This window comes from Tachysurus fulvidraco, chromosome 1, assembly GCF_022655615.1.
Source record: "Tachysurus fulvidraco isolate hzauxx_2018 chromosome 1, HZAU_PFXX_2.0, whole genome shotgun sequence".
NCBI lineage: Eukaryota > Metazoa > Chordata > Actinopteri > Siluriformes > Bagridae > Tachysurus > Tachysurus fulvidraco.
The window spans coordinates 19,231,643-19,250,223 of NC_062518.1; the positions used below are offsets into that span (position 1 = coordinate 19,231,643).

General features: G+C 41.1%; 4 protein-coding genes across 6 annotated transcripts; 1 reads left to right on the forward strand and 3 right to left on the reverse strand.

Moving 5' to 3' along the window:
* Nucleotides 1-42: 42 nt before the first annotated feature.
* Nucleotides 43-7,356, reverse strand: LOC113649132 (meiotic recombination protein REC8 homolog). Of its 2 annotated transcripts, none has more exons than XM_047810899.1 (18): nucleotides 7,231-7,356; nucleotides 6,012-6,080; nucleotides 5,751-5,893; nucleotides 5,558-5,636; nucleotides 5,257-5,371; nucleotides 5,095-5,152; nucleotides 4,863-4,930; nucleotides 4,681-4,753; nucleotides 4,305-4,461; nucleotides 4,008-4,188; nucleotides 3,557-3,697; nucleotides 3,373-3,442; nucleotides 2,486-2,640; nucleotides 1,835-1,883; nucleotides 1,661-1,727; nucleotides 1,454-1,549; nucleotides 1,221-1,321; nucleotides 43-647 (listed from the first exon to the last, which is right to left on the reverse strand). In XM_047810899.1, exons 1-18 carry the CDS (start codon nucleotides 7,284-7,286, stop codon nucleotides 541-543), a joined length of 1,785 nt encoding a protein of 594 aa, XP_047666855.1. In that variant the 5' UTR covers nucleotides 7,287-7,356; the 3' UTR covers nucleotides 43-540. The 2 variants fall into 2 exon arrangements, with proteins under 2 accessions (XP_047666855.1, XP_027012548.2); XM_027156747.2 differs by lacking the exon at nucleotides 7,231-7,356 and adding an exon at nucleotides 6,474-6,952.
* gng5 (guanine nucleotide binding protein (G protein), gamma 5) lies at nucleotides 7,316-8,876 on the forward strand. Its single transcript, XM_027156751.2, has 3 exons — nucleotides 7,316-7,446; nucleotides 8,024-8,164; nucleotides 8,397-8,876. Exons 1-2 carry the CDS (start codon nucleotides 7,366-7,368, stop codon nucleotides 8,147-8,149), a joined length of 207 nt encoding a protein of 68 aa, XP_027012552.1. The 5' UTR covers nucleotides 7,316-7,365; the 3' UTR covers nucleotides 8,150-8,164; nucleotides 8,397-8,876.
* Nucleotides 8,877-9,318: 442 nt separating this feature from the next.
* Nucleotides 9,319-11,756, reverse strand: arl14 (ADP-ribosylation factor-like 14). Its single transcript, XM_027156750.2, has one exon. It carries the CDS (start codon nucleotides 10,125-10,127, stop codon nucleotides 9,537-9,539), a length of 591 nt encoding a protein of 196 aa, XP_027012551.1. The 5' UTR covers nucleotides 10,128-11,756; the 3' UTR covers nucleotides 9,319-9,536.
* A 744-nt stretch (nucleotides 11,757-12,500) lies between these two features.
* On the reverse strand, nucleotides 12,501-17,866 carry ppm1la (protein phosphatase, Mg2+/Mn2+ dependent, 1La). Of its 2 annotated transcripts, XM_027156749.2 has the most exons (5): nucleotides 17,526-17,866; nucleotides 16,901-17,316; nucleotides 13,533-13,707; nucleotides 13,295-13,456; nucleotides 12,501-13,194 (listed from the first exon to the last, which is right to left on the reverse strand). In XM_027156749.2, the coding sequence occupies exons 2-5, from the start codon at nucleotides 17,303-17,305 to the stop codon at nucleotides 12,854-12,856; spliced, it is 1,083 nt and encodes a 360-aa protein (XP_027012550.1). In that variant the 5' UTR covers nucleotides 17,306-17,316; nucleotides 17,526-17,866; the 3' UTR covers nucleotides 12,501-12,853. The 2 variants fall into 2 exon arrangements, with proteins under 2 accessions (XP_027012550.1, XP_047666867.1); XM_047810911.1 differs by having other exon boundaries at nucleotides 16,901-17,866.
* Between the last annotated feature and the right edge of the window lie 715 nt (nucleotides 17,867-18,581).

Genomic DNA, 18,581 nt, shown 5'->3' on the forward strand with positions numbered 1-18,581 from the left:
TCTTATGAACACGTCTGTCATATAAAGTCACACGAGTCCGTATTTTTCTGTCATTTTCTAAACATTTGTATTTATTTCTCCTTTTTTTTGGACAGACACAATAAAATATTTCACTTTCCAAAGCCACAAAAAAAAGTGTTTCCTGTTCCTTTGACAATCCAGACCATGTGACCTAAAACAGCACATGACTTGTTACATTAAAGTGTAAAAACAAGTTAAAAAAGAAGAAAGAATGTAAAATACACACATAATAAATCCTTCAAATTCTGATAACGTTTAACTTTAAATACGTTTAATGCGAGTGTAGTAAAGAACCTTCAATACGTGAAGCGGAACTCGATTTCAATCCGTTAAAAAAACGATATATAAATAAATTCATTCGGAGTCGAGAACATTTCATTATATAAAATCGTCACTGCGTTGTAATAGTGTCTAAAATGTTAATACAATGCTTCATGAACTTCGCGAACAATCTACGTTTAACTTTCTAAAAGTAAAAAATGCATGTAAATAAAAATAGATAAATAAATAAATAAGCAATCACACAGGCGGCATCTCGATCTGACGAGGCTGCTGTGTCACATAGATGATGATGTCGCCGTACGGCTTGTCCTGTCGCACCGTGACCTCTTTCATGTCGATCCGCTCTGATAAAACACGAGTCCAATCAAAACGAGAGAGAGAGAGAGACAGAGAGAGAGAGAGAGAGACAGAGACAGAGAGAGAGAGAGATACACAGAGAGAGAGAGAGAGAGAGAGAGAGAGACAGAGAGAGAGAGAGACAGAGAGAGAGAGAGACAGAGAGAGAGAGAGAGAGAGACAGAGAGACAGAGAGAGAGAGATACACAGAGAGAGAGAGAGAGAGAGAGAGAGAGAGAGAGAGAGAGAGAGAGAGAGAGAGAGAGAGAGAGAGATACACAGAGAGAGAGAGAGAGAGAGAGAGAGAGAGAGAGAGAAACAGAGACAGAGAGAAACAGAGACAGAGAGAGAGAGATACACAGAGAGAGAGAGGGAGAGAGAGAGAGAAACAGAGACAGAGAGAAACAGAGACAGAGAGAGAGAGACAGAGAGAGAGAGAGAGAGAGAGAGAGAGAGAGAGATACACAGAGAGAGAGAGGGAGAGAGAGAGAGAGAGAGAGAAACAGAGACAGAGAGAAACAGAGACAGAGAGAGAGAGATACAGAGAGAGAGAGAGAGAGTCTGAGAGTATGGTATATTACCTAGCAGCCTCCAGAAAGCCTGACTGATGGTTCTGCGTGTGACTTTAGGGGGTAGAACGGAGTGAAACGTGGCTTCATCCTCACCAAGAGCAGCCAATCGCCTGTGGACACACAACACAGATCTTTCCAGAACAAGTTGCTGATTTTTTTTCTCTTCTGTAGCAAAACAAAACTACTCATATGTTAAATAAAAACCACACAGTTAGTGTTCTTATAATATTCTGCATTGTTACTTGAGAGGATCAACATCCATCATGACGTCCTCCAGTTCAGGGACTCGCTCCTCTGGAATGTCCTCCAGTCCACACACGGACACGGGAACGGGAGACCTACAGACGTAAAAAAAACCTGGAACGTCAGTAAAACGTGTGTGTGTGTGCGTGTGTGTGCGCATTGAGTAGAACTGCAAACATGCTGCATTACAATCCCTTGCTTCTCACCGTCGAGTCTCAGGAGTCTCCAAAGGTGAGATTTCTCTGTCTGTCACCTCCATGACCAGAGAGGAAACTGGAAATAGACATTTATCTGAATATACAGTTCAGACGTCATGGTGAACTCGTTTAATGAGAGCTGATTGTAGACTTTTGGACCATAATTGTGTGCCAGTATCTGACCTGGGGTATCATATCGGGAGACGCCTGACTCCACAATCTCTGTGGGCATCTGCAAAATAACAAAAGTAATGCTTTTTCACCAGTGTAGACGTTCTGTTGTTCTGTCAGCGTTCCTTATGGACCTTCTGCACGTCCCCTCTTTTAGGCAATTGGTTGAATCGAACGGTCAGTCAGTCAAACCAAAGACAACTACTGACTATGAAACTGAAACAAATATAAACTACTGACTATGAAATTACAAATAGCACAAACTACTGACCATAAAATGGAAATGAACAAACTACTGACTGTGAAAATGGAACGAAAGCAAACGTCCGACTGTGACCCTAAAATAAACATAAACATAAACCACTTGTTGGAAATAAGATTGTAAAGTCAAAGTTAATTGAGAAATGACACAAACTACTGACTCTAAAATGGAAAGCAACACACTCCAAAATCCTGACAGTTAAACTGAAAATAATGCACAGAAACTACTGATGAGAAATCAATGAAAATATGGTACTGACTCTAAAACTGAAAGTAACAGAACTACTGACTTTTAATACAAAAACATCACAAACTACTGAATGACAGTGAAACACAATACTGTTTCTGGGTTCATATTATTATAGAATGGTTAAATTCTGTCTCATTAATAAAGCCTCTGACCTCCCTGAGCTCTCCCTCTTCTTGTTCCTCTCTTCCCCTTTCTCTCTCTCGTACAGCCTCCAGGTCCTCTTCACCCTCCCTGTGTCGTCTGGGTGGAGGGATGTGAGGGATGACCGCGCCCTGCTTCCACAGCTCCAGAATCTCAGCGGGAAGTTCTGCGTGATGACAACGAAAACTTAGCAAAATCATAGGTTTCAAGATTAAAAACCGTTATAAAAATAAATAATAATAAAAAAAAATAGAACACAGACTGAATAAAACTAAAAATGAAAATCCGGCCTGGAAAGAAATGGAAACGAGTGACAGCAATAAATGAAAAAAAAACATACTAATAGTTATGAAGAGAGAAACTGAATAACTGACACTGGAACGGAAACTACTAAAAAAAACAAAAACAGTAATTACTGATAGTATATCTGAAAGTACTGACTTTAAAACAGAAAGTACTGACATTACAACTGAAAGTACTGACATTACAACTGGAATGTAACATGATATATTGACAAGGATATTAAATCTAATGACAAAAACAGAAAGAACACACACCATACCAACAATGAAACTGAAAGTACTGACAACAAACCTGAAAAATCCCACAAACTACTGACAGTGAAATGAAAGGTATTTATTTTTTAAAAAAACTGAACAAAAACTAAAAATGCTGACTGAAAAACTGACTGAAACTGTAGCTACTGACAGTAAAACTAAAAAAGGTCCACAAATTACGGACATTGAAAGTGAAAGTACTGAATGTGGGGGGAGAAAAAACTACTGAGAGTGAAATGAAAAACAACATTTTAGACACTTTCAGTGTCAGTAGTTTGTCTTAATTTCAGCGTTCTTTCAGCCAGGTGTATAACAGGTTCAGGGATTAACCGGTTACTCACTCATGCAGGGGTTACTGAGAAGTACCTTCGGCTCGCTCACTTCAGAAGGTGGTCTGATCAGAACATCCTCCTGGGAAGGAAATCACAACAGGTTCCCAGTTTTCATGAACGTTATGACACGGGACTGTGAGTCAAAACGAGACTTTACACAAGTATCGTACGATGGATCAAACTGTCATCTTACTAAAGGTCTGATTTCAATGCTTGGGTCGTTAATCTGGGCTTGCAGTGCATCCTGGGATATCTGTATCTCTTCGTCCATAAAAACCAGCTGCCTCTTCCTCCTCCTTCGTCTCTCCGCAGGGGCTTCTGGGATTGGGACAAGCTGTAACAGAGAGGAACGACTGACAATAAAACTACAAATAACTACTGACAAACTACTAAAAGTGAAACTCCTGAATGTGAAACAGGAAATCAACAAACTACTGTCAAAACTGCTCAAAACAAACAAACAAAAATACAGGAACTACCGAAACTACAGTTCGTCTGAAACCACTGACAAATGAGACATAAAAATGAAATGGATACTAATGGCACTGAGAGCGGCATTCAGAACAAACTACTGACTACTGACTGAATTGGAAATGTGTTCGTGTTTACTGCTCCTTGTAATATAAGTTTAGCCTTCTACAAACCTCCTCCAGGCGAGGACTCTCCCTCCGCAGCTCCCTCCTCTCCGGGGTAGGTGGGGATGGTGGAATAGTGACGGGCTCCGGGGTCCTCTCTCTCGCGGCTGGCTCGGGCATCGCAGTGGGCAGGTCCACCTCCTCGCCCACAGACACGATGTCACGGCTTGGTACTTCTGTGCTTTGAGCCCTGGATGATGGGATTGATTCCAGGATGAAACCTGACACATTTAAACTATACCAAACGACTCGGACTCGTCGTCTCTTTCTCTTAAAAGCTGTTTTGTCTTTTTAATATGGACCTACAGCTCCATGAGGGTAGACCCCGTCAGATCCCTCGTCCTCTCCACTTCTGCTGCCTCTCGCTCTCGTTCCCTTTCTAAAACCTCTTCTCTTTCCCTATCTCTTTCTCTTCTCTCGCGCTTCCTCGCACGCTCTGCTTCACGCCCTGTTTCTTCGTCACCTAAAAAAAAAATACGCCCCAATCTCTAACCCTCATCTACAGTCCTTCGTTTCTTCAACGAATGTTGTTGTGACTCGTGATTTCGTGAAACAAAGATATAGCACAAATTTACTTTCAAATTTTCGTTTTCAAAGGCTACCTTTTGGTTTCAAATCCCATTTTTTTATCCCGTCTGACTATTTATTCTTAAAAAAATGGAACACGAGGGAACGCACTTACCTTCCGGGAACTGATCCGATTGCTCCAGCAGCATTTCAATCATGTTGATCTCCTGCAACTCCGCCCCTTCAAACTGCAAAGACATCAGGAGGAATTATCAACCTTTATTTTATTATTATTTTTTTTATAATTACAATGCATTTACTATGGCAAGTTGCTACGGCAACACTAATGATCGACACCTCAGGCTCTTGCATGATAACAGGTTGCCGCTCGGTCATTGTGATCGACTCCTGACTCGCTGTGATGCCTGTGGTGAGAAAAAAATATTGTCCACACCCTTTGTGTCTTCTTATCTCTGCATTACTAGATTTTACTACGTGTTCATCCAAAGGAATGGAACATAAACTGCATAATAATAATAAAAACGGTGTGTATCGCATTAGATTTAACACGGTGCTCCTTCCTGCTCACCTTCCACTGGTGGAGAATGTAGACTCTCTGGCGAAACCACACCCAATTCCTGAGCCAGCTGTCAATCAAGGAACCAAGATAGATATATAGGTGTGTGTGTATATAGACAGATAGATACAGAGATAGAAAGAGAGAGAGGGAGATTGGTAGGCTGATGGTTACCTGCATGAGGCTAGTTGGACTGGGCAAACCGAACTCTATCGAGCCGAAAAACGGATCTCTGGCCCCCTCTGTCTCGGTTAGAAGAGCGAGAGCATCGGGAAGCGTTTGAGTTTGTCTGAAACAAATGAAAGACAAGCAAAAGCTCAAGAAGTTTAGCTTCTTCCCCACCAGTCACAAGGACAGGAAGTTTCAAATTAATACCGATCATACCGAAATAAAAGGTGGAAGGATGGAAGGAAGGAAGGAAGGAAGGACGGATGGACAGTGGAGAGCTATTATGGGTTTATACAAGACTTCTGACCTGATTTCCTCAGGCACCATGTCGATCTGCGCCTGTACGTGGTAACGATGCAGTCTGTCAATGGCCTCCTGGATTTCCTCTGAGGAAAAAGATTTATTTATGACAAAGATGTTGGACAAAAAAAGGAAGAAAGAGAAAGAGCATGGTGTATGTTGTGTTTTTTTTCACCACACACACACACACACACACACACCTAGCAGTAGCTGGCACTGGCGGTGGAAGACGAGCACGATTCCGTACTGCAGCTGGGACGACAGGTAAAGGGAGAAACGAGGCCGAGGCAGACCTGCAGCCAGAGAAGGCACTCGCACCAACACGTAGTCCATAATGTCAGTGCTGTGCATCCACATCCACAACAAAGAAAAACATTGATTCATCAATAATAAACAAAACAACAACATCAACACCTTCTGACCAATCAGAACCCAGTATCCTCAAGCACTGTTATTCTCACCATGTACTCTGAACGTTAACCTTGAGTAGATCACGACGGTTCATCTTTCTGGCCTTTGTGGCTGCCAGCCTGTAAGAAACACACACACACAGAGTCAGACAGGCACACACACAGACAGACAGACAGACACAGACACAGACACAGACACAGACACAGACACACACACAGACACACACACACACACACACACACACACACACACACACACACACACATTCATAACAAATGGGCTCAGCTTGCTAGTGCGCCCTCTGTCGGCTATTTAATGTAGTGAGTTTTGAGTTATTTACTAATATCAATAGCAAGAATGATAAGAATAAGAAGAAAACCCTCCCTTATAACTTTAATATTGAACTAAAACGTTTAAACTTTAATTATCAGGCATTTAACTTTACTAATCAGTTGTAAATGTTTTTCTTTTTGTAATAATCCTGTTTTTAATAAATGAATAGAAAGTCTCACCATATTGTAGCAAAGCATCCAGTTTTGTGATTAAGTACATTAGGATAATAAAACATTATTTTAAGTAAATTTGGCTGAATATCAGGGTTAATAAACTCCGTACACTCTGACAGAACAAATCAACTTGTAGTGAAAGCTGAATGAGGTAAAATAAATTAGCCTTGAACTGGAATCCAAACACGTCCTCATTAGACATTTAGTGCACTATGTAGGACGCTTGCGCTATTGTTTTTAATATACTACGTAGTGCACTTCTAAAGACAACATGGAGGCATTTGGAACGCGCCCATTAATTACGGACACCCTCCAATCCTTCTGGTTCAGAGAGATCAGCGAGCCAATCGTATATGCTAGCTCTTGTCTGCGACAGGTGATTAGTCGAATCTGGTTGCTATAGCGATATTGCCATGGCGCCGCTTTTTCTCAGAAAACACACCTATATTCCCGTAGAATATAGGTGTAATCTGTTTTAAGGGCTTTTTTTATTTATGTATGTTATCTATATCAGTACTTTTACACCGTTGTATTTATGAAATAGTGTAAAAGTACTGATATAGATAACAAACATAAAAAAGCCCTCTATATTTTCATATATATACAATTATTAACAATTATTAATCTAACAATTATTAATTTTGATTATTAAATTGAGGCAAATACGCTTTGTATTTAATCGTTGATTCTAATAATTTATATCTAAAAATAATAAACAAACAAACAAATAAATAAAATAAGACACAAAAGGAACACAAAGCACGTTGATTTTTTGACTCCGCCTTCGTCACGTGACCCTCTTCGTTTTCCGTAGTTCATAGGCGCGGCCAAACTTTTTATTCCAAATAACGGAAACAGTGTTCGGTTTGTTGTTGTTTTTTTGTGTGAATTTGCCACAATGTCCGGATCATCTAATGTTAACGCGATGAAAAAGGTCGTGCAGCAGCTTCGATTCGAGGCGAATATCAACAGGGTGAAGGTGTGAACGTTTGTTCTGTCGGTCTGTTTCGGTTAGCCTGTTAGCATGTTAGCTCGATGCTAACTCGGCTAGCCGGATGCGGGTGTGGGCCTGTGTGTGTGTGTCGCCTTAACGAATTACAAACAAATCGTAGATAAATATTTAAAATACACTTCCTGCGGTATTGAATACATTTTAAGCGGTGTGTGTTTGTATATAAATATGTTACCGGTGCGCGGATTTTGTTATTTAAAGCAGGCGCTGACGCAAAGAAGCTGATTTCCGGTTTCTAATCTGTTGCTTTTAGTGTTTATTATTATTATCCACACATCAATTCGTTATGTTATTGCATTGCATTTAATTGAATGCGTTTATTTAGTGAAGATCACATTTGATGTATTCTATCCCCCCCGACAGTTATTTATTTACTTATTCAACCCCCCCCCACCCACAAGATTTTTTTTTTAATTTATTTAATTATTTTCTCCACTGAAATTGATAAAAACAGCTTCTTTTTACAGAAAACCGTGTAGAAACCTTCTGACCAATCAGAACCGAGGATTCAACAGCATGACGTTACGTGGGGTTTTTCTTTCAGGTGTCTCAGGCGGCGGCTGAGCTCCAGCAGTTCTGTATGCAGAATGCACTCCAGGATCCTCTGCTCACCGGCGTGTCCTCCAGCACCAACCCGTTCAGGACACAAAAGCTCTGTTCGTTTGTCTGACGCTTCCTGCCACTGGTGAGAAATGATATGCTGTTCTTACGTATGTTCTGTAGCATTAGTGTGCACAAGAAATCAACATACAAGCATATAGGGTGGTAGTCTAGTGGTTCAGGTGCTGGACTACAGATCAGATTACCCTTAAAGGCCCTTGAGCAAGGCCTTAACCCTCAATTGCTCAGTTGTATAAACTGAAATAAATCAAGTTACAATTCTTGTTGACTAAATTCTCATCTGTTTCTTTTCCCAGGTCTCGTTTCCTGTGACATTTTTGGCTAAATAAATGACGAAACCGTAGATGACCAATTAATAACCAGTTACGACTCAATGCAACCCACGTTCTCAAACAAAGCAAGGATAACATTCAATTCCACTCAAACAAAATCCATTTGCACTGAATTTCCTTCTCGTTTCGGGGAGCATAAATGCACCCCCGAAATCGGCATTAACTGTAGAAACGTGACAGAAAATGGGTTGTTGTTTTTTTTTCTTCTCATAAAGTGTCATAAATAATTGTATGTGGGTCACAAATGTTTAGCCATGCTTGGGGCTTAAAATGAACTTCTGTCAACAGACTCGACAAAAGACTTTTTTATACATCACGAGGCAAAGAAGCAGTGAAAGCTCTAATTTATTGTGCCTTTGTTTTTTAAATCGTGCACTCATTTTCTACGCCCTGCCTTCTGTCTGCCGTTTTTTGTACTGAATAAAACCATTGATTTGTACACAATACTGCATTGAAGTGTTTTTATTTCAGCACGTTTTTATCATGCACGAGTCATAATATCACCACAATGCCAACACAATCATATGATCCTTGTTTTGTTCTCAAAGTATAATCCAGTAATCTGCTTTAAACCTGAAATGTCATGGATCAAACACTAAGGAGTCCCTTTTCCAAGTTTTAACAAAATACTTTAAAACCTTAAACAACTAATTCATTATTTAGTCTTTAAAGTGAGCAAAAATGAATAGCTAATAAATAAATACATCCTAAATTATTTTATTTTATTTCTACTCACTTTATTTGCTCATATAATTATGCTGATAACCTGCTCAATCCAAAGTGATATTTCTTTTGAATAAATAAACAGTAAATGCCTTGAATAACTACTTCTGCTCCTCAGTTTGGACCTGAGAGTGGCCTTTGTTCAACAGCACAGTGCACTTGATTCATTGTTTTGGTTTCTTTTTATTTTATTTAAAGTCATGAAATTCAAGAAATAAATCCAGGATTCAACAAACAAAACCTGCTTTAAAGTGTTTCAGCTCAGAGTAAAGAAAATTAATTTTGACATGAAATTAAAACCAAAAATTCAGAGAAGTACTTCTTCCTGGTCAGAAGTTCTGGATATTTTAATCAAGAAGAGACTTGGATCACATTCATTAGCTACTTCTTTATGGTCTTTCTTAGATACTTGACCGTGTCTTTAATGTTGTTATCGGAGGTGGTTTCCACCAAGAGTGCCATCCTCCTGAACCCTTCCGGAACTCCGGCTCCGGTCTTTCCCGAGCAAGGCTGAACGAACCAGTCCCTGTCGCTGCAAGTCTTCCTCAGGTTAAATGCCTCTGTGAGCTCAGTAGCTGTCAGGGCTCCATCTTTGTCCTGCTTGTTAGCCAGGATGACCACAGGAAGTCTTCTGAGGTGCTCGTTCTTCAGCACTCGTTCCAGTTCACTCTGGGCTTCGTTCAGACGCGTCCTGTCCCAGCAGTCGACAGTAAACAGGAGCCCCGCCGTGTCTTGATAGTAGCTCCTCCAGTGCTGTCTCATCTTCTCCTGACCGCCGACATCCCACACAGTCAGGGTGATTTTCCTCCTGTTCTGCTTGGCCTCCATCATTTCCACGTTGAAGCCGATGGTTGGGACGGTGCAGAATAACTCGTCGTATTTCAGTTTGAAGAGCAGAGTGGATTTCCCGGCTCCATCCAGACCCAAGAGAAGAATGCGAGCATCCGGGAGCTTCGATCCCTTTAGCCCCATTACAGGATATGCACGAATTCCACCTTACTGCGGATCTGTGTTTGTTTTTTATCTTCACTGGTTGATTTATTACCCACTTATCTGATCTCAAAACTTTATGGCAAAGCACAAGGGGGCAAAGTATGATGGTGACTCCAACACAAAGCCACAAGTAACGTTACACGCCAAGCCTGATTATTATTGAAAGGAGACACTCGGGGCTTTAAGGATTGGTGGTTTTTCCTAAGGTTTTACAGTTTTTATTATCAAGCCTACTAATTGCTCCCACTAGGGGCAATATTCATTAAAAAGTAGAAAAAAAAAAACTAAACAGCTAATTTTTCCACACAAATGTATCCATCTCTACAATAAATGCCAACATCAAACCCACGTCCGCTCTCTGAGATACCGCGAGTTCTTGTTCTTAGGCATCTAAAATTTCAACATATTATCTTCAACCACTAAATTCCATGTAAAGTTACCCAACAGAAGCAAAAACACGTCTCACACTGAAAGCCGACAGAGTTTATGTCATAATTTGTTTATATCGGTTGAAACAGGAACCGGTGGAATGGGACATCTGTGCAACTGTAGATCTCTGGATGGTTCTTTGGTTTGTTCTTTTGCTTTGGTCCATTTGTTAGGTAGAGAGAGAGAGCCATTGTTGGGTGGTTCAGTGTAAAAACCACAATAAGGAACCTAATAACCCTTCAGGGGCAGATAATGCAGGAAATTGACCCATGCATGGTTTCTAAAGAATATTACATATTGTGTGAGTGTTCATCGTGACGCAGATCGGATCTCGCCGATGAAGCATCACGATTTCATACACTTATCAATCGGATATCTTGGCATTAGTTTGCGGTCACATACTGATTCAGAACCAAAAGTGATTCATCTTCCAGAAAAAAACAACAATAAAAAAGACGGGTAGAGCTTTTTCACCCCCGAAAAAATCATACGCCAGAAACTTTTTAAAAGATTTGTTGGATGAAAATCTTTCATACTGCAAAGTCCTCGAATCGATTTCCCAACATTCCAAAGAAAGAAAGAAAGAAAGTCAAGAAGAATAGAATTAATGTCGGTCAACTGAAGCTTTCCTAAACTTCTGGTTTAAATCAAGAAATTTCCCTTAAAGATAAAAAAAATAGCTGGAATTTTACATATGTTAGCAAGATGTAATTCCAAGCCTTAAACATGTTCTTCTCCCGGCATTCAGGCTGATTGCGCAACCTCCAGATCCTCAGATCCGTCGTCACCAGCGTATATATATATATATATCCTCGAAAGTTTGTTTTCCTCTTCTCAAGTTCTTCCTCTGTTTTCTTCAGGTGTCATCCAAACTCCCCCAGCCAGGTCCTCGACGAAAACCAGCGCTGTACAGTTGCAGCTGCTTCTCCTGCTCTTCCCAGCACAACCGTGCTTCCTTCGGTCCTTCGATACACCCAAGTATCTCTTCAAGCGTGAAATGAGACAAATCCCGTTTTCTACGACCCGAATCGCAGGCGTCATTTTAAAGGATGCGGTTAAGTTCTCACACATGGAACCTGTGGATCCCAGACAAAGCATGTGAGAATCGCTGAAAGATTTCGGTCCACACTGACCCATATTCTTCTACACGCTTGTTATGACTGAACCAAGATGCTCGAGAGCTGTGTGTGTGTGTGTGTGTGTGTGTGTGTAGCTTTATACCGGTCCTTTTTTTAACACTGCACTAATCAATGTGGTCAGTTCCAGTAACGGTGCAGATACTGAGCATGGACTTTGTGTGAGCTGAAGTAACACAAGTCAATGTTTCAAATATTTGGATCTACAACACAGGCGCTATTTTCAGAGAGCTCATCTGACCATGTGGCCAAGATGGAACGAACCTCTGCCAGGAACAGAGCCATGAATCAACGACGACGTGGCTGCGGCTGTAATATCAATTACGTATGTTACCTACCTTTCCCTGTAGCTTGGCCAATACTTATGTTTACACCTCCATAAGTTCTCTGGGTTTTTATTTACTTTGATGACCAAATGGTCACTTGAGGTGTTTAATCCAAAAGCAGGACTATACAGTGTCTTGCATAAATATTGCACACACACCCCCTCTCTCTCAAGACTAGAGACGCTCAGTCGAAGCTGTTACTAACAAGTGTTTACCAAGAGGGGGTGAATACTTTTGCAACCATCAATTTATTATTATTTTTAATTAAACTCTGTCACATATTGAACCCTTATTTACGCCACAGAACAGGAAGTGATATTGGAACAGGAAGTGGGCAGTTAGTGCCTGAGCTAGCATGACATCACTTCCTGTAAGGTACACACTTTTAGCATAATCAGACTCTATGACATGATCAAACACAAGCAAAACCCAGTTTGCAGCAATAAATTAGAAAAGCAGAGTGATTTTCTTTTTTTTTCCTTTTATTTGAATCACCAAGTTTAAAGTTTTAACCCCCGCAATGGGGTTTATAGCAGATCACAAGCAGCATCCATGTCATTAATTCAAGACCCATATGATATGTTCAGGCAAAAAATTTGAATTTTTTTTTTTAATATTAAATAAAAAAATAAATGCATGTTCAGTTGCCAATTTGTTGCCACTTCTCCCTCAGGTCAGCGTCAGTCAGGTTAGATTACGGAAAAGTTTTAAAAGGGCGTCCGTTTGGCACGTCGGAAAAAAAAACACGATATTCTTAGGAAGCGTGTGTTGGTGTTTATGTACGTAGAAAAGTCCTAGAGAGAAAAATGAAGCACTAGTCTCCGTTCTTGGTGCTTTTGAACTTTACCACCATGACGGTGATGTTATCGGGGCAGCCGCGGTAGAATGACTGTAACACAATGCTCTTGGCTCCGAAGTGCGGCTCGTCGAGGCGTTCGCGGACGAAGCGCACCGCCTCTTCGTTGCTAAATGCGTCCCACAGTCCGTCCGAGGCCAGAATCATGAACTCGGGCTGTAGTTTGTCAAGGTCAAAGGTCAGGACATCAGGGTCGGGCACCACTACGTTGAGGTTCTTCAGTGGGTAGTCGCCCAGAGAACGTGACATGGCCAGGATGCCCTGCACTCGCCACGAGCCGTTGAAACTGATGAAGCCCCCTGTATGAGAGAGAGGAAGGTCGATTAAGCCCCTTACAGTAAAAAACCTATCTAAGGTACGTTTAGTTTAGGTCGACAAACAACACTCTCTTTTTTTCACCTGCGCGTTTGATCCTCTTGCGCTCTTTCAGCTGATAGGGCTTGTGGTCGTGAGATAGCGCCACAGCGTTACCGTCCTTATCGCACAACACGCCACGCGAATCTCCCACATTCGCCACTGTCACCTCTCGATCAGAGAGCAAAGCCACCAAACACGTAGTGCCTACAGACGAAGGCAGAAGGTTTTACTCCAAGTAATCCAAATCCAGTGGGAGTTATAAATGGTTTATCTCACTCACCTGCTTCCTCGTGTGAGGCAGAGAACTTCTCCACCATGTCTCGGTCTATGGCGAGGATGCGCTGCTCCAGAATGGAGGCATACGAGAGTTGGCTGTCCTTCTTCTCGCGCTCGTAAACCTGCAGGTGATGCCTCAGGGCTTCGGGCAGGTGAGCCTTCACGTAGTCAGCAGCCGCCTATACGAAGGACACCAAGAGTTGCTTATAAAAGCATTTTATTCTTTACGTATCCTTCACACGGTGTCCTTAAGTGAGATGCACCATAATATTTACGATTACTCAGGAGAAATCTGAGCTTTGCGATGCCTCATCGTTACTTCCCTCTGTGTGTTTTTATTAACCCGCATTTTTCAAATTCTTCTTCTCTCCTGATTCCTCCCCCTGACCATAATGAAATCAGAGAGGCGAACGCGATTTAATATCCGTCGTCAAAAAGAACGCCGGAGCCCGGTTTGTCGTCCCTGCTGCTATTTTTATACCTTCTAAAGATCTGCACAGGACTTCTTTTGAATGGCTCTCCTACAATAGAACTAGACAATGGCTCACCCTTTAAGTTTAGATACTACTGCGGATTTATATCTACATTTATATTCTATTTTTAGTTTTTTTTTCCACCACGGTGTCGCCTTTCACGCTGAATTATTGACAGGATCTCTATGTCACTTGAGAACAAAGAGGGATTAAGAGAAGGTATGACCCAAGGTGACCTCTTTACACACAAAAAAGTCCCTAATATACCTGCACCTGTCTCAGTCTCACCTCTCACAACTGAACCATAAAGGAATCACGATGGCACGAATTTAACTGTGAGTTTACACTTAACGTCAAAATACGCTGCGAGCCGCAGTCCGGCGACTCGGAGCCTTTCGTGAGCTAATATCGGACGCTCTTGCTATCCCATGACGCAACGTTTGAGATTCCATCCATCCGCAGGCTCTTTTAACCTCTGGGATTCGTACGGGTTAAATCATGTTACAATGCACGTTTTCTAGACCTCTAGCTTCAACTGGGCTCACTGGAATTAGCACGCATGACCAGATCGGGTCTATTTATAGACATTAAATCTGTGATAAATGAACTGCAGAGGCCAGAATGGTAGATTCCATTAATAGAAAGCTCTAAGAGCCGAGCCATTTATAAAAGTCACATTTCCCCAGCTCGCTAGCTGTTTAGGGAAGAAAAAAATAAATTTCGACTGCTTCATGTAATTTGTCTCTATTTTTGACCAATGTACCGTAGACGTAAAACGATTTTATTTATGGGTTATGAATTATACGACAAGATTATTACGGTATGGAAAACTTGATTGAGGTCTTGTTGGTTGATGTTTAGCATAAAATGTTTTGAGGAGTTTAAGGAATCCACATCAACGGACGTGAGTGACCCAGAGGTTACATACAAGATCTTTGCAAGCAGTCCATCGTTTAGAAGCAGTTATAGTGAATACATGATAAAATACAGTATTGTGCTATAGATACAGCCAAATGTATTGTTTTGTCTGCTTCCGGGTCTATTCTTAGAGAACGACGTGGCATCAGGGTTCTGTTCATCGGTGCAAGTTCGTCCACAATCATCAAGCGACATCTCAGGACGGAGTGTAATTTTAAACCGATAAATATCTAGAATGGAATGAAGCTAAGCATCTGGTATAATCCCTAGAGGAACTAGGGTTTGGAGGTCTTAGAAGCAGATGGCTTTCAGACTGGGGGAGGGAAAGTATGAACAAATACAGCATGTAAATACCCAGGGAATTCACTGGCTCTCAGAGTAGTCCATTTTAAGTGAAGCCATTGTTCTCTGAGCGAGACTCCTCTTTTTTTTCTTTTTTTTTTGTGATTATCTGAACAGACTGACTGAGTTGGCTGCACAGGATCCAAAGTCTGCATGCTGTAAAGAAAGGGTTCATCAGCCGACGCACCGTAATTCAGACGCACTCACTACCGAAGTATTACATAAAAACTATTTGTTTTGTTTTTTAAATATAGCTCTAATGTGAATGAGTGTCCGGAGACATGATATGGACAGCCACTGCAAACTGTCTTCTATAGCCAAGCTTCAAAAGGCCACTGTTGTCAGCGTTCAGCCATGTTAGTGCGTAAGCCATTTCTAAAGGACGTTTATGTAACTGGACTCTCGTAAGTTTTAGTTGACTACAATCTAAAGCCTTGGGATTAGTTTCATTATATTTTCATTATAAGTTATTACCCCCAATTCATTTCATTTAATAAATCTGTGGTTAATCCATCATCATGTGCTGTCATTTTGAACTTTTTTTCCATAAAGATAGAGAGAGAACATTCACTCATTCATTCATTTTCTACCGCTTATCCGAACTACTCGGGTCACGGGGAGCCTGTGCCTATCTCAGGCGTCATCGGGCATCGAGGCAGGATACACCCTGCACGGAGTGCCAACCCATCACAGGGCACACACACACACACACACTATGGACAATTTTCCAGAGATGCCAATCAACCTACCATGCATGTCTTTGGACCGGGGGAGGAAACCGGAGTACCCGGAGGAAACCCCCGAGGCACGGGGAGAACATGCAAACTCCACACACACAAGCCGGAGGTGGGAATCGAACCCCCAACACTGGAGGTGTGAGGCGAACCTGCTAACCACTAAGCCACCGTGCCCCCCTAGAGAGAACATGATAAGCTAAAATCATGACAGTATGACGAGGTCTCAATCTGCTAATACAGGGTTATATAATATATTATTTGTAATTTTAACAGTAAAATGTCTACAGATGGACTATTTTTTATTCCCCAGTTAAAAATCTGTTAACTCTTCATTTGCCAAAGCTAGAGCCGTATTGTTTATTTAGCCTGCAGGCTAAATAATTTACTAATGATTTGTTTGCCTTCACATGGACGTGGACATTTATTTATTTATTTTATAATTAGAATGGAAATTTGTCTGAGATTGTGGAATTCGCTTGAACGATATCTTTGAAACAGAGAGACAAAAGTGTACTGGGGTAGATAGCTAAGGAAGTGAATACAAGGGGTGTGATTTACTTTGCCTTCATCTAATATTACACGTCTTCTTGATGAAACGGCTTCCTTTTTTTAAATGCTAAGACAGAAGCATCAGATATGGATTGATTTAGATCCGCATTTCTAATTAAAAAAACAAACAAACAAACAGGAACACATGTACCCTCCTCCCTCCTCTAGTGGGTTAAATGGAATGAAATGCCAGCTGGTCCTCACATCAGGACCAATATGTGGAAAATTCCCTCTAGGATTTTGATGTGGGATTCATGCATATAAAAAAATAATAAAAAATCACATCTATTTGTAATACAAGCAACATAACGTTATGAATGCTTTTTCTTTGACTCTGGTTTAATGTACTGTACCTCACCACCGTGGCCGTCAAAAATGGCAAATATGGACGGGTGGCTCCTGTTGGTGAGGTCTGTGAGCACCTCGAAACGGTCCTCCATGTGGTCTCTACGGCCCTGGATGGAATACACAGCCACGTTGTGGCTATTGAAGCCCCAAGTCTTGGAGAACTCCCCTTCCATCACCTGCAGGCCTCCGCCGTTCATGTCCTGCATCATCATCATCTCGGCTACTTTGCCCTTGACCATCTTGACGGCGTCCCGACTGGACCTGACAATGGTCTTCACCTCGTCCGTGTGGAAGAAGTAGCTCCATAAAGCCAGGCTGATGCACAGGAGGAACAAAGTCTCCGGCCGGAGCAAGAAATAACGCATGATGCGACCCAGAAGAGACAGCAGCGTCATCGCGTCTCCTATCATCACACTGCTGACTGTTCACTCATAACACACACACACACACACACACACACACACACACACACACACACACACACACACACACACACACACACACACACACACTTTAGATCACGTCCATGATCCACAACTAAAGATCGCATGTAGGACTGAAGAATTCAGGACCTCCGACGCCCTGATTCCATTCTTGTGTCCTTGAGAAATAAACGCGCTTTTTACGCACCGAGATCTCCAAATTTTGGACAGATGGTGTGATTGATGCGGGAGTTGTGAGCGCAGCTGCAAATCAACCAAAAAATGATTTCCAATTATCTTATCGTATCGTGTCGGGTTTTTTTTTTAAAGTAATGTCCAGGTTTGTCTTTATAAACAGGGTTCAGTCCGCATTTATACCGAAGCAGATCACAACAATGGGGATGAAGTGGCCTGTGCGGGTGCGGAACAGCCGCCCTCCAAAATCTGCCATATAGAAAGCCAAAGGGGTCCAAACCACAACAGATTATAATTTTTTTTTTCTCTCGAAAATTTCAGAAATACTTGATTTTTTTTTGCTGCAGATTATTGTTGGGTTTATTTTTCTTCCGAAATCAGAAAAAAATTAAGCAAAACAGGAATCTTCTATAAAACTCCTACAGGTGAAGACACATACAGTGTATTATTATTATTATTATTATTATTATTATTATTATTATTATTAATGATAGCTGTACACGAGTAAAGAGGTGTTTGTCTGAATGAGCATGAGATCCTGAGGTTTGGGGGAGATTGTGGGATTGAATTCCAGGCCTTACTACATTTAACACATTTATGAACCATTTGGCTTTTCATGCTCGGTCATCCAATGACGCTGTTGTCCCATGTGGTGTTTGGAGACGAACGCTTTTGTGGGGAAGAGCTTAAAAACACAGAAAAGAAGCATAGTTCATTAATTAAACAAACAAACAAACAAACAAACAAATAAATAATTCTGCAAAATAAGAATATCACTAATGAATGTGTGGCAGATAATTTCACCAAAATTCACCAAAACTAACTAACTAACTAACTAACTAACTAACTAACTAACTAACTAATAATAATAATCATCATCATCATCATCATAATCATCTCACTGCAGAAAATCCATGAAATTATTATCTAACTTATTGTGACACTGTGATATTGATGTTCAAAATCATTCCCTTACGATTTACAATTACAATTCCTTGACATAAACATGCTAAATAACACATATGTTGATATTCATTCGGTTGCAAATCCAATGGGGATCATATGAGGA

What these genes read in the sequence shown, in the direction of transcription:
- gng5 (XM_027156751.2), top strand. Translation starts at nt 7,366, where the DNA reads ATGTCCGGATCATCTAATGTTAACGCGATGAAAAAGGTCGTGCAGCAG. An exon ending in CGAATATCAACAGGGTGAAG is followed by an intron (nt 7,447 to 8,023) that starts GTGTGAACGTTT and finishes TTTTTCTTTCAG; the next exon opens with GTGTCTCAGGCGGCGGCTGA.
- LOC113649132 (XM_047810899.1), bottom strand. Translation starts at nt 7,286, where the DNA reads ATGAACTACGGAAAACGAAGAGGGTCACGTGACGAAGGCGGAGTCAAA. An exon ending in CCAGTGCCAGCTACTGCTAG is followed by an intron (nt 5,637 to 5,750) that starts GTGTGTGTGTGT and finishes CTTTTTCCTCAG; the next exon opens with AGGAAATCCAGGAGGCCATT. An exon ending in TCTCAGTAACCCCTGCATGA is followed by an intron (nt 2,641 to 3,372) that starts GTGAGTAACCGG and finishes GTCATCACGCAG; the next exon opens with AACTTCCCGCTGAGATTCTG.
- ppm1la (XM_027156749.2), bottom strand. Translation starts at nt 17,305, where the DNA reads ATGATAGGAGACGCGATGACGCTGCTGTCTCTTCTGGGTCGCATCATG. An exon ending in TTGACGGCCACGGTGGTGAG is followed by an intron (nt 13,708 to 16,900) that starts GTACAGTACATT and finishes TCCTTCGTATAG; the next exon opens with GCGGCTGCTGACTACGTGAA. An exon ending in CAAGAGGATCAAACGCGCAG is followed by an intron (nt 13,195 to 13,294) that starts GTGAAAAAAAGA and finishes TCTCTCATACAG; the next exon opens with GGGGCTTCATCAGTTTCAAC.
- arl14 (XM_027156750.2), bottom strand. Translation starts at nt 10,127, where the DNA reads ATGGGGCTAAAGGGATCGAAGCTCCCGGATGCTCGCATTCTTCTCTTG.